At 40.5% G+C, this 14,313-nt stretch overlaps 1 protein-coding gene across 2 annotated transcripts in view; it reads left to right on the top strand.

Moving 5' to 3' along the window:
• The first annotated feature begins 168 nt into the window (after positions 1-168).
• Positions 169-14,313, top strand: part of EFEMP1 (EGF containing fibulin extracellular matrix protein 1) — a 49,547-nt gene continuing 35,402 nt past the window's right edge. Inside the window, exons 1-4 of one of the 2 annotated variants that reach the window (XM_080408091.1) lie at positions 169-285; positions 768-855; positions 3,815-3,863; positions 4,042-4,302. In XM_080408091.1, the coding sequence (XP_080264217.1) occupies positions 775-855; positions 3,815-3,863; positions 4,042-4,302 (391 nt within the window). In that variant the 5' untranslated portion in view covers positions 169-285; positions 768-774. Of the gene's footprint in view, positions 286-328; positions 679-767; positions 856-3,814; positions 3,864-4,041; positions 4,303-14,313 lie in introns of those variants that run through there. The other variant, XM_080408092.1, reaches the window with a different exon arrangement.

Genomic DNA, 14,313 nt, shown 5'->3' with positions numbered 1-14,313 from the left:
GCCCCGCACCTGCCCCGCCTCGGGGCGCCGCGGCCGGGCGCGGGGAGCGGCGGAGGGCCGTGCCGCGCCCCGCCCCGCCGCAGGGCTCCGGCCGCCGCGGGGCCGGTAGGGGGCGCCCGGGGGCTCCGGTAGGAGCCGGGACCGTTTCTATTTAGCCGAAGGACGGCGGGAGGGGGGGAGAGGAGAGGGAGAGCGAGCGGGCGCCGGCACCGCAGCGGAGCCAGCGGAGGGACGGGGCCGAGCCGCTGCGGGGACGCGCCGCCGGGAGCACCGGCCCCGCCTCAGGTAGGAGCGGGCAGAGCGGGGCGGCAGCGTGCCCCGCCGCCACCGGGGCGGCTTCGCGGGGCAGGGCCGGGTCCGGCAGGTGCTCGGCGGAGGCTTCTCCCCGCGGGGAGCCGGGTCGCTCCCGGGGCGGCCGGCGAGCCCCTATCGAGCGCTCCCTCTGCCACCCCGGAACGTGCGACAGCGGGGCGGTCGCGCTGCCTGCTCCTTGCCCGGCGCCGCAGCGCACCGCTTCGGCTCGGTGTGGCGTTAAGTGCGATGTTATTTTAAACTCCATTTAGTTATTATTATTTCCGGCCCCCGCCTCCCCGCTGGATAAAACACAGCGGAGTGGCGGCGCGGCCGAGCCTCACCCTCCTCTCGCCGGAGCGCGGGGCCGCGTCCCGGCCGCCTCAGGTAGGGCCGGCGGGCGGCAGCGCCCCGGGACCCGCGCCCCGGGCACGGCCGAAGGGACCCCCGCCTCATTTGTTTTTCTCTCTTTCAAGGTTCACGATGTTGACAGCTATGTTCTTGGCTGCTCTCATTCTCATTACAGTACAGTCGCAGGAAACTGAAGAAACCATAACGTACACGGTAAGGTTTCATAGAGTTCGAGATAATTACTGCTTTGCGGGGATTCTTTCCTAAGTGACCCTTGAGAAAAGCCAAATTCCTTGCCATGCGATACAAAGGTCTTTCGAGTTCGAATGTTCACAATAAAATAAGCTCTTCCTGCACTGAAACGGTGCTCGAAAGCTGGAGTTGACAAGACTGAGCAGAATGGGCTGCAACTGCCTGCTCTGAAAACCTCGTCTGTGCACTGAGCTGGATGAACTGAACAAAATTACGAGGTCTTAATATTTTTTTAATCCATTTTCATAAAGACGGGGTCCCTAGGAGCTTCGTTTGAAATATATGGAATTTGACAGATAATTAGGTCAAACATTCTTCTGTGTTTTCTTTTGGACGTTTCAAGCTGTTACTGACAAAATGTAAGTACTTCGAGACACGGTGCTCTTAATGAAGCATCTGAGCTCCGGAGCCACTGCAGGGCTGGTCACTTCTGAGCTGCTTTTGAGCAGTGGTTTTGCGTGGCTTGATAAAATTGTACAAGAATACTGGAAATAGGTTCTGCTTGTAATCAAGTGATAAGGTAAGAGATTTAAAGGCCTTTTTCTAAGGGTTTGTTTTGGTTGGTTTTTTTTTTTAAGTCTGCTTCTGTTCAGTCTTTGGCTTGCATAATGCATGTCACAGAAGGAGTGGCAATTACATCGGCTTGGGCCAGGGAAAAACCCGCATTTTCACATCTGATTACAGTCGTAATCCCTGCAACTTGCTTCATATGGGTGGACCTCTGAATATGTGTACAGACATCAGCGCAATGCCACACAAGCAGAAAATTCTGCACACATGCAAAAAGTTAGAGAACCACAGCCAAAGACCGAGATTGTGTCTTATACAAGTAATCCCACTGAAGTCAGTGGGATGGCTTAAGCAAGTAAATATTGCAGAGTTGGACCTTGTTGTAGAAGACAGAGCTTAAGGAAGCCTCAAGTGAGCATCAGGAAGTCTGTCATAAAATACTTCTAACACGGCTTTAGAAGCAATAGATTATTCTCTCTTTCTGAAGGTTGGAAGCACTTTTATTTAGAGGGTCCTGTGATTTTTAAGTCCCTATATCTAAGTGGAAAATTAAGATCTAAATACCTTTTGAAAATCCAGACTAACATAGGGACCCCATCCCCCTTCCTTTCTGCATTTATGTTGTCTTTTCAAAAAATTAAGTAGCATTTTCTGATAAGACTACATAGTTCAGTTTATAGCAATGGAAAATTTCTAGCATGCATATATGACTTGGGTTCCTATACTCCATTTTCAGAGAGGTCTTAGCATGTAGGTGCTTCAGTGATCATTCGACTCCAATCATGTAAAACTACTTAACAAAAAAAAAAATACTCAGCTTTTGGAAATTTTACTCTTAGGATGCTACTGTTTCTCATGCGTACATTGTATTCATTTAAGGCCAAATCCTTTTCTATTGGAAAAGTCCCTTCAGCTGCAGTAATAGAGGAACTTGGCTCCTTACAGTTAAATAGACAGTACTTCTGTTGTGTATTAACAGGAATTGGGTGATTCAGTAAATGCATGAATTAGCTGTTTTCCTTTGGGTTTGCATTTTCATAGCTAAAGTAACTTTGGTGTTGTCAACTCAGCATTTAGTCATTCCTTCAGAGATTGAGAATTGTAATAACAGTTTGCTGTCCACTTACCCCTTTGGAAGAAAAAGCCTCCAAAGTTACAACTCACTGCCAGATTTGGCAGATCACTGGTGTCACCTGCAAATAAAGAAAATATTTTCAGTCCAGTTGCTGAGTCAGTGTCCGTTAGTAACAAGTTCCTCAAAATAACTTGAGGATACTACATGGAACATGTGGATCTAGGTGTCAGAAGGTCAAATTTGTCACTTTTATAGCTCCTCTGCAGCAGAGGAGTTGCAACAAGACTTAGCTTGCTTGACTCTGACTAATTACATTAGCCGACTCTATTCTTTTTTTCTATAGGGCCATTAAAGTAATATCCTAGGCAGCATAGGATGCATATGCACTTACATAGTACACCTCAGTTGATTCATTGATATTTTAAATGTTTGCTGTAGTTGGTAGCATTGTGATACTTTGCTAATCAGGTTTTTTTAACTGTCACTTGTGATTAAAATTACTGCCCTCTAGACCATTTAATGGTTTTGGGCAGAGGAATAATGAAAATGCCTACCTAACTGCAGGGCAGAATATTTAAAATTCTTCCTGAACTCACTAGTCTGCTTTGATATGAATAGTTGCTGAGTATAGTCTTGTTTGAATTTTGAGAAGTTTTATTTATCCAAGTAGTCCCCCTGTTATAAATTCTAACCGTTTATTGTATGTCTGACAATTATAAATTGTTCTTCCTAGACTGCAGTTCCTGGAGTCATGTAATTAAGAAGCATGTGAATGAATTTCCAGCTGTCGTGGGATCCTTCCCCATTGCTAGAGTGCTAATGGGAGAGAGTATAAAGTACAGGGGCATAAAAGCCCATTTAGTCCCTCTGGCAAACTGGCCCCAGGAATGAAAGATGTTCACCTGTTGGAAAGCAGTGAACCAGATCAAAATTCAGAAAACCTTGCTTCTCTTTCCTGAGATTTTCATACTGGTCACCTGGGTCAATCCAAAGGTTCATCTATTCCAGGATTCAGCCAGTGACAGATGCTTTAAAACAGTGTATAGGAACAAGGCAAGGAGACAGTGATGCTTTTCTCACTTTGTTCTCCAGCCCCAGTAAAACCTACTGACTCAGGACAAACGATATCTTAGGAACCTCCTGAGACAAAGGCTCTCTCTGTAGGTACTTGTTGTTCCTGCACAGCAACACTGTACCAATAGCCACTTTTCTACCCTACCAAGGTACGCAAACATTGCATTTCCCTTAGCGTCAAACTTTGAGTTCACTGAAATATGATTGATTATTTTTCCAAAATAAAGAATACTGAGTAGCCTAACTTTTTTTTCTCCATAGCAATGCACGGATGGCTATGAATGGGATCCTGTTAGGCAACGGTGCAAAGGTACAGTAAATAATTTTCAAAGACATACTTGCCTTTGGTATTCTCTAAGTATTACCATTACACACCTCTGTTTTGGACAGGGAGGTGTGCTTGCATGTCTCATTGTGTTATTTGTATTACTGACTGTTTCAGAAGGTTCGACTGTTAAAAGCATGACTTGTGTTGTTGCTAACCACAGATATTGATGAGTGTGAAATAGTCCCAGATGCATGTAAAGGTGGGATGAAATGTGTTAACCACTATGGAGGATACCTCTGTCTACCTAGAACAGCGCAAATAATTGTAAATGAGCGAGAAGAAGCAGCAGCTGAATCCACTAGTGGTCGAAACAATGTCATTCGACGGACTCCAGCTGATCCTCACCGTGCTCCTCCAAACCCAACTCATCAAATTCAGTGTGCATCTGGGTATGAGCAAAGTGATCACAATGTGTGCCAAGGTAAGCAAGCTGCCGTGTGTTTTACTTACAGTATAACTGGAGTGTGTGTGATAACAAATCTAATGCCTGGAAAATGACAGCCTAGAACTCTTGCATTTGCTAGAATATATTGTTGCACTATTAAACTGGACACATACACACTTAAGATATGTAAATAAAACACATGCATGTTCTTATTGTTCAAGGTAACGGAAATTGTGGTTTGTGGCAGCCTGACAGTCTGTTCCGTCTATTTCAGACTAAGAAGTAAATTAGTTGTTGTCTATAGATCCTCAAAAAAACCCTTAATGCAAGTAACCAACTTTAGTCAAGTATTTTGTATTGTATTAAGTATGTCCAGGAGTGGCAGTAACTTCAAAAAAGTGGGCAGCGCAGCAACTCATATCATAGACAACTTATAAAGGTTTGCAAAACTGTATTACTCAGTAAGTGAATGCTGTATGGAACAAAAATCAACCACCATATGAACTTTTACTTAGACCAGATTGTAATGCAGAAGAATACAGTGGTTTTTACTACGTATGAGGCATATTTCTCAAGTAGTAAGAACCAAACATCTGAACAGCTTGTGCCTTTCTGATCTCTATAGAAGTAGTTCTACGCAGACCCTGCCAGTTTACTTCCAGTCATGGTCTAGCCAGTCTTTGAAACTATGGCAATGAAGAGCATTCATCTGAGTGTACATACACCACACACAGGGCCAAAATTCTCAGGGTATTAGCAATGTTAATTGTGAGTCTGGTTCCTGAATGCATATAAGCACTACTGTAAACTGAGACTGTTTCATTTATTATTTTATATAAATAGTTTACTCTTATACTTGCTGAAGTAACAAATGTTTCATCCACTGTTTTGTTTTCTTTCATAAAAATGCATTCTACTCCTTGTTCGCAAACTTGGTTTTCAAGCACATTAGTGGGATACCCGTGCAAACAGAAGGCAAAACTTGACCCCATGGTTCATGTTTTCCACTTTGTGGCCCATGACAGTATAATCATATAAAATAGTACTTGAGTGACTATAATAAGGGCAAGCTGTAATATACAGTGGTAGTTCCTTTCTCCCTGGTATTCATGTATACAGAACATTATTTATCACTAGTAAGTAAATTCCCTGTCATTCTGAAGCATAGTAATCATCATGGAGGCTGGATAAGTTATTTTTGTAGGCAAAGCCTCAGAGTTGCCTTTCTGGATTGTCTGCTAATATTCAACGTTTCTGTCACTCGAATTCAAGAATGTTAAGTAAAGAACCTACTGCAGGAGGTCAGTACCATGATCCCCTTAACGCTGAGTGTTCACTGAGGGTTATAAAGGGAAAATCAATGCCAAAGATGGCAAGTGATTTTTTTTTTTTTTTTCCCCTTAATTTCACTTGGCAAAGTAGCAGCAGAACCAAAACCAGAATACCCAACTCCTGTGTTTGAACCAGCTACTCCCTCCTTCAGGTAATGCTGAGTTACTGTGGCTGGCATTCATCTCCACTGGTGAATTGCAATAAACTGCTTCATCTTCAGTATGTAACAACATTTGTGATTTAAAAATGCTAGAAAACTTCAAAATGTGAGCCTCGCTTCTGCTACAATGGCTTTAGGTGTAGAAATCAGGGATAGCATAGGGAAGTTTAAGTGTGTAGTACCAATACCTTATATTCCAAATAAAGGTTAAGAGTTAGGGTTAACTTAGGGATTGACAACTGGCTGAGGGTTCTGTCTTGTAGAAGAGAAGATTGGTGGTGATACATTACTATTATTTTACTCCATGCTTTGGCTTCCTGAAACTTGCAACTAAACATTTCTATTAAATTAACCAAAGATTTGTAAATTGATAATAACTAACTGTTGTTATAGTACCATAACTTTTTTAACTAGCAGACACACAAACTACGGTGAAATCTTTTGGGCTTGACTGAATGAGACTCTTTTTGCTACTAATTTCCCTATGCCAAACTTCCAATCTAAATGCAGAAAGCATGGAAATATTAGTTTGTAAAAGCTGAAATGTATTGTACTGAATGAATTCCAGCTGGAGAAAGGGTAGTGGACAGTGTGCTTAAAAGAAAGGATAAAAGACTTCTGGAGCACTTAAAGCATGCATTCAAATTCATGATCTTCATGCTTTTCACTGCTGAAAATATCTTATAAAAGATAATCTTGATCAGCAATGGTCCCACTGTGGATTTATTTAATTATGGTTAAAAGACTTTGCTATGATAACTGCTTGAGGCTCCTAGGGAGTGTAACTTACACATATAGTCACACTTAAGCTTGTTTTATTGTTTAGTAAATGAAATATGAAGTCCAGCTCCTTCTAATTGTTTGCAGATGTATGACATTTTCCTTCCAGTCCAGCAGCACTATTTTATAACCAATATGAAAGTGTGGAGACCTCTGCTTAAAACAACAACATGCTCTAAGGAGCTGTATTACTGACATCATACTAGAGTACGAGGGGCCTTCTGTTTTAATACAAATGTCCGCTCGCTTTTTAAACACCAAATAGTGAGGGTATGATAGGCCAAACACACTCATGTTGGTTTTGGTGCTTGGAATAAACACACATCAATGACACTGGTCCTGTCGGACTTAAGAGGCTTCAGTGATGTGCTGAGCTTCATCGTTGGGTAAAGCATGAAGTGTGGCCAGATCCTGTTTCTGTTCCCAGGAATGAGAAACATTCAGAGAGGTGCATGATTCTCTGCACCTTATCTGCCAAAACATGGCCATGGGCCTGAGTTACAAAAGATACTTAATGCCTTCTTAACTTCTGACCTGAAGAAAACAAGTGACAACTACAGTATTTATCAGTGCTGAGAATTTTCTCTCTGTAATGCATACTGTTATCTATTCAAGACCACGTTGTGTATTAGTAACACAGGTGGCAGGTTGATAGCAAAGCACACTGCCTTGCAGAAGATGGCTCCATGGAAATGACAGCAGTTTCCTATGATATACATCATTTTTGTAACTACTAGTGATCTGAAGCATGTTCTTGTATAATTGTGTTGATGTTAGACGTGTGGGTAGCAAAAATCTCCTGTGAAATTATTAAAATACTGAACAGGAGCAGTAAGTACCAGGATCCCCTAAGACTGATGAAAAGATGAGGGTATATTTATTCTGGAGGAAGATCTCCTATGTAGAATATGTACAGAGCACAAGTTTTGTGCTTCAACTTAAAACATTTTCACTGTATCTTAAATTCTGAGTTTATTGACCTCAACTAATCCTTGCTTTTCCCCATCACTGTATAGTCAGTTCACATTTCATAGTCACTTCTAAATTTGCCTTTAACAAAGAGCTGCTGAATTGGTCAGTAAGGTAGATTATAACACACAGCACCTGCTAGCACTTTCAGGAGGCCGCTCAGATGTTCTGACCTGTCATGGTGTGATTATCACCCAAATTGGGAAAAGCAAAAAACAGAGTAAGAAATATTTTTAAGCAAATTACTGACTTAGCTATTATTCACAGATACTTTTTGCCTGATTAAAAAAAATAAATAGCTGCACTCTGTTGCCTGCATACAAGACTGAATTGTATTTGTACTGTGACTTGAGTCGGCTCCTATTGAAATCAAAAGAAAATCACTCAATTAATTCAATTTTGTCAAATCTAGTCTGCAAGAAATTACTAGCTTTTCCTAGAATGCTAATGACACTTGAATGAAAAAAGAAAAGACCGAGCAAAGGTACCAAATAAACTTGAGAAAGGGAAAAACACTTCTTTTTTTCTTGCCTTCATATGATGCTGGTAATAGAAGCAATAAAGTAAGCAAAGTTTTTTGCTCTTCAGCTGGATTAGCTTCTTTATTTATTATATTTATTATAGAAATACTAATATTAGTATTTCTCCAGTCTCTATAATCCTTTGTGCTACTGTGACCCAAAAATACAGGTGGGAAGATGGATTGCAATAAAAGGTATCTATGCTTTCTTAAAGGGAGGAGTGGGAGAGAGACTCACATTTTTCCAGACAGTGCTGCCTAGACTTGGTGGATGTTGGTTGCTTTTTTGCTTTTCTGTGCAGGAAGGAAAGGAATGAACTTGTTTTCTGTGCTGTGGTTATTTGTCCCCTGCAAAATCATGCTGGGAATCTCTTCATCGGTAGGGGTTGGGGGACAGGGTGTGTTAAGTTTCACAGTACTCTTCAAAGTAACTTACTGTACTCAGTCTAGGCTTTTACCTCAAGAAGTTAACATAGTGTAAATAAGTGAAATAAGCCTAACTTTTGCACCTCTAGATTCTTCTTTTTTTTCTCCCCCCACCCCAAGGACAGAGGGACCAGGGAGAGCAGTTCATGATGCGTTTTTTTCCATACAGAAATCACTTTGTGTATATGTTGGGGATGTGCAACTAGCATATAAAGGATGTAAACACTGGGTAAGTGCAGGTACACTCAGCCTGGCCCTTTGCAGAACTGGTGCAGGCTGGAGAGCCTGGGCGTGCCTCCAGCAGAGAGCTCTTCACTGACATTTTGGCTAGGGTGCAGACTGCCCTTCTGAAATGCACCTCCTAATGAGTGCCGCTTAATGCACTTTGGTTTGCCTCACTGAGTGGTCTTGGAACATACAAACAGATCCCATTCAGATGAAATTAAACCTGAAATGCACTGCAGGAGTGCTGCTAGTACACCGCAACTGCTAACGAGCATTCAAGCTCCGGGACCAGACTGGAGATTGCCCAGAGACCCTCAGAAATGTGTGTACTGGGACATTGGAGCCTCTGCACCAACCTGTGATCTGCTCCTGTAAGTCCACACTATCTGTTAATATAACCTAAAATACACCTGTAACAGTTTCTTAGGCTGGTGCTAGGAATTTTTTTTAATATTTTTGTCAGATACCGCACCATCCCAAGTTTTCTTTTTGTATTTAGCGAGTACTTTAAAAAAATGCTTTCAGGGATACTTTTAAAAGAGCCTGAGTTGTGACAAGTTAAGTTCCAGAGTTGTTGGAACAAGATCTGTTTAATTTGAGGATAGGATGAGTAGAGAGGCAGTGTTAGGAAAAATAACGATCTAATTATCTGTTTTAGGATGCCATTAGTTTATCACAGTGCTTACTCAGGCACAGTTCATATGTTGTACATATGTTTGCTGCAGTACTTCAGCAAGCAGAGAATACTTGTTGCCAGCAGTAGCCACCCTAAGAACCTGACCTGGTTACACACGCCATTTGAATATTAATTACTTAAAAAAGCAGGAGGAATTCTCCAGGTCTAAGAGAATCCACAGAAGGATACAAGCTGACATTTTCACAGCTCTTTGTGCTGAGTGCTCATAGACAACAATTAATTTCTTGCACATTTGGGTACATCACAGAGATCATCTTTCATCAGCTCATCCTGAACTAATTGTTCAAGCTGTTAATTTATGAAACGGCTGCATTTTGCTGCAAAGAGCCCTTTCTGGAGCATCTCTTTAGTAGCCTTGAGGGACCAGAGGGGAGGCCACAAAAAACATCTTCTTTTGAGGGCCCGAGGGCCTGGCTTTGGGCATTTTGAAAATTTGGCCGGTCTGAATCATCTCCCATCTGTGCTATTTGCACAGCTGTGAGTGTCATGTCAAGACCTTGGATAGATACTCCCCTTTTCTGTCTGACCATTTTACTGTGAACATCCATCACATGCATAAATACTAGCAGACTCTTTACTTCCTTCAGTTACTTACTGCTTTTCCATTATTCTGACCCCGGCAGGAATATGCTCAGTACGTTGTAGCTAAAGATTCTTACCATATGCTAATCACACCAAGTGTCCTAGTTCAGGCAAGCTTCTGAAAGTTGTATTTACCTTAGTTTCCTGAATTGTGATTATGCAGGCAAGCACTAGACTTCAAGTTTAAGTAAACTCATTAGCAGTTCTCATGGCTTCTTACTCAAGAAAAATGGGATTGTACAGTAGTCACATTGACTGTCATACTTTTGGGTTTGATTTGTTGTTTGTAAAGCCTGTTTGCTTAGTAGCTTTGAGGATGCTAATGTTTTGACAGACAAAACATAGCAAATGTATTCAGAAGGCACATGGCCTGAAAAAGGTCCAAACCTCCAGCCATCTGTCCTCCTTCAGATTTCACTCTCTAAGCTGGAGGTCTCTTTCATAATGCAATCAGGAACACCAGATAGCAAAGGGGAAGAACCTGAGAATGTGCTTATGTCCGATCCTGACTGGGCATCCCAGTATGCTTGGCACCCCATTAAAAGGCACAGAGTATTTATTTCTCTCTTCATGGAATTCCCTGTTTCTGTTGCAAACACTCAGACACAAGCATCCTAAAAGCCAGAAAAACCTACAAGGAATGACAGCTGTTCTCTGTTTGATTCAGTAGCATCAGGGAGCATAAAACATGATTTGTGGGAGCCCGGGCCAGCTTTTGTTCCCTGTTTCAATATCTGCTGTCAATAAATTGCGGTCTACAGCATTGCAGTGGTACAGGGTGAGAGCACCCTGGCAGCTATTTCTAGCACCCTTCTTGGATAATTTTACAGTGACACTGTTGCCACTTTGTGGATAGATTCTTTCTCCCATGATACTGGTATCCCATGATAGATACTTCCATGAAAGAATCTAGCAATGTTCTCAACGTGTTTGCTTTGAGCATGTCTCCAGCTATTTCATCCTGGACTACTACATTGTAGTTCTTTAGCCTGCTGAGAAAGGTGGTGTGTGCCTACTTTCTCCAGGTGTTTGCTCAGGGTAATTTTCTCTCAACTTACACTATTTTATCTGTTTTCAGACCTGATTCCTGCTTCAGATTACTTCGTATGTTATGGAATGATCTGAAGTTTATTTTCATTTTTGAGTTTTGGGTTACCAAATCACCTTTTCTAACCCTAGAACATTTCTGAAGGATCTCAGCATTACAGACAGTTTTTTAAGGGTCCAAGATACTTCTTGAGCATCTCCAATTGTGGGATGCTAATGTAGCAAGCTGGAAAACTAGTTCAAGAGCTGAAGTTCAAAACTGTTATTTTCCTTATTTTGTTCTATTTACAAGTTATTTTCTTCATTTCTTTTTCATGCTGGCAAAGGAAGATGATAACTGGTGTTTCTTTTTGCCTTTCTGTGTGTGCCAAAATAGTCCTATGGGAAAATCAAAGCTTCCTGCAAATACAGAAGTGGTCTATTTGATTCTTCACTGTACCACTTAGTGATGCCTATGTTCCTTTGCATATCCTTTACTAAGGAAGAGTATCTGCTGCGCTATAGCCAAGCGAACCAGTCTCTACTGTTACTTGAATTGATTATGTTGTTTAGGCTTGCTATTTTGCCATTTTCCTATTGTCAAGGCCAATGAGTCTATAACACAAACAGTGTTATAGAACCCCATACTAATGGAGTATTTTTGGTTTGGTGCAAACCACAATGAGAAAATAATTTTTGAGTTCACCTTACCAGGTTGCACCTTAAACATTCTGCGTATTCTGTGGTATCATCAACTGTTCTGTTACAGCATTTTGTCATAGCAACCCTTTTGTCCTGTGTATGTGTTAACAGAGTAAGAACTTACTGTTCATGGATTTCTTGGAAGTTGAGATTGGCTGTCTCCTTTCGTTGTACTTAAAGAATATTTATTCTGTTTTGTCCTCTGTGATGCTTTTTGAGCTATTTTTTCTGGACTGTCATCATTTCTGCATGTTCTTTAGTAATTCATACAAAATTTAAACATCCTTTCATCTTATCAAAGGAAAGTTTGCCACATACCTGTCATAAAGTTCAATTGCTTCTATCCCCAAGACGGAAAGATCTGAACTTGTCTAGTAAGACCTCTTCTCTCTGTATGTGACAAGAATATATGAAATACGTAATCAGCCATAGAAAGTTAATGGATAAACACTGTGACATTTTAAAAATACTGTATTTGTTTTCAACTTTAATTTCATAAATTTTGTTTTCATAGCATCCAGAAAGCAGTAGTTTTCGAGAAAAAGCTATTTGCCATAATTCGATATACAAGAAAACCTCAGATGAAAGAACGTATTAAATGCAGAAGAATCCTGCTTGTACCTTCTTTCATTTCCATTTTAACTTTACTAAAAATACAAGAGGGATTAGCAATTTACAGAGCTATAGTTTAGCATACATGTAGTTATTATAAAATACCTTCTATGCTCATTCACATGTTATTTGTTGATCTGAAATCATGTTAAAAGTAGGTTCTGGTGTAAGTATAGTGGAGAAATGTTTAATCTCTGTATAATTATACGGTAAAACCTGTAGCTTTGAAGCTGAAAAAAGTTACTAAGAGAACAACATGTGTTATGCACTTTGGTAAGCTACAATGCTAAGAAAAAGTTCTTCACGTCCAGAAGTGAATTAGACCTATTAGACCCTTTTTGGCATAATATATCCCAATCTCTTAATTAAGCATTTTTAGAACTAGTTATTCAGTAGGCCCTTATCTGTTGCTGTTACCAAATACCTTAAATAAGTAACTTCCTGTAACTGAAAAATGCCCCATAACTATTTTGCAGTTAGAAGGCGTGGGGTGGTTTGTTGTTTTGTTTTTTGATGGGGGTTGTTTGTTGGGAGTTTTTTGTTATGAGTTGGTTTGGGGGTTTTTTTGTTTGTTTTGGGTTGGTTTGTTGTTTTGCTTTGGTTGTCTTAGGGTTTTTTATGCAGCTTGCTTATTTTAATTTCTTGCTGTCAAAACACTAGTTTTCAGGTGCTGGGAAAAACAGTACTTGTTTGGTCAGGGATAGTGGTGATGATCCTAGATGGCTAACCACAGAAATAAGTTCTTAAATATGATAAAGGATTCAGTGTATGAAGGCTTATCTCCTGGGAAGAGATGTTTACTTTGGGAAGCTGTGAATCTGTCTTTATTAGCTCCTGATTAAAAAAATCCATGCCTTTCGAGTGGACATATCTAGACATCATTTAAATCTATTTAAATCAGTTCTGAAAAGGAGAAGACATGGCTGAGCTTTCTTTTATAAGCTGAATTTAATCTGAAGTAAACTTCTAGTCTAATGCATGACCCGGTATGATAAGATATAAGTAAATCTGACATTGCACTTGAGCGTGCCTAGTCCATGCCTGAACAAATGTTCTATGTAGTTTCCTGAGTACAAACAGAACTTGTTTAAGGATTTTTATATGCATGTGCCTGCACGGGTAGGATTTCTGTTAACACATAACTGGTCATAATGTGTGCAATCAAACCTCAATAGATAGTGAAAGCAGCAGAGAGTATGGTCATTTTTACAGTTTCAAGGCTGAATGACTTCAGGAATGTGTTTTGTCCATCAACACCAGTAAAATCTTCAGCCTAAGTTTTCAGAGTAATTGGTCACCGTCTGCCGATGAGTTTTTACTTTCAAAGAGATGGTCTTCGTAAAGGGGAACTGGCCTTCTGCTGGCCTCCAAGGAGATAATAATCTCATCTACTTTGATACTATTGACATCTGAATTTCACTATTAGCTGTAACTTCCATCAGAAGAAAAACTTTGATAAGTCAGATTGCTGTGTGAAACTGGTGTTTATACGAAGGTTTAGGTTTTTCAGTAATTAACATTCACAAGGGTTAAAGAAACCTGGGGGGAGAGGGGAAGTAAGACATTTTATGGGATGAAAAAATACCATGATGCCAGAAAAACAGTAATATGGACAATCAATTACCGCATATCTCTTAGCATTAACAATTTAAAAATAAATCCTTATCAATACTGTAACAGTTGCATGTTCTAACAGAAGTAGTTAGAATTGGAAAATGCAAGGACTTTTGACAGGTAACAATTTTCTGTATGGTTTTAACAAGGTTGCCCATAGGCTAACATTTAATAACAGACTTGCACAAAGGAAAGGAATAAAACATAGCAAAGGGAGCAGAAATTTAAGCATGATTTTAGCTGACTTGACTTAGCTTATAAAACCATCTTGATCAGAAAGATAGAAAAAGCAATCTTTTTCTTGTAGAGACTTTACTCCATGGAGAATTTTGGGTATCTAGGCTGCACTAGAAGAGAGATGGAATTAAATACGCACTTAGAAGCAACAAATATAGTTTAGTA

This window comes from Falco punctatus (genome assembly GCF_963210335.1).
Source record: "Falco punctatus genome assembly, chromosome: 12".
Lineage (NCBI taxonomy): Eukaryota > Metazoa > Chordata > Aves > Falconiformes > Falconidae > Falco > Falco punctatus.
The sequence above is the reverse complement of the archived record's forward strand: the minus strand, read 5'-3'. Positions and strand labels throughout refer to the sequence as shown.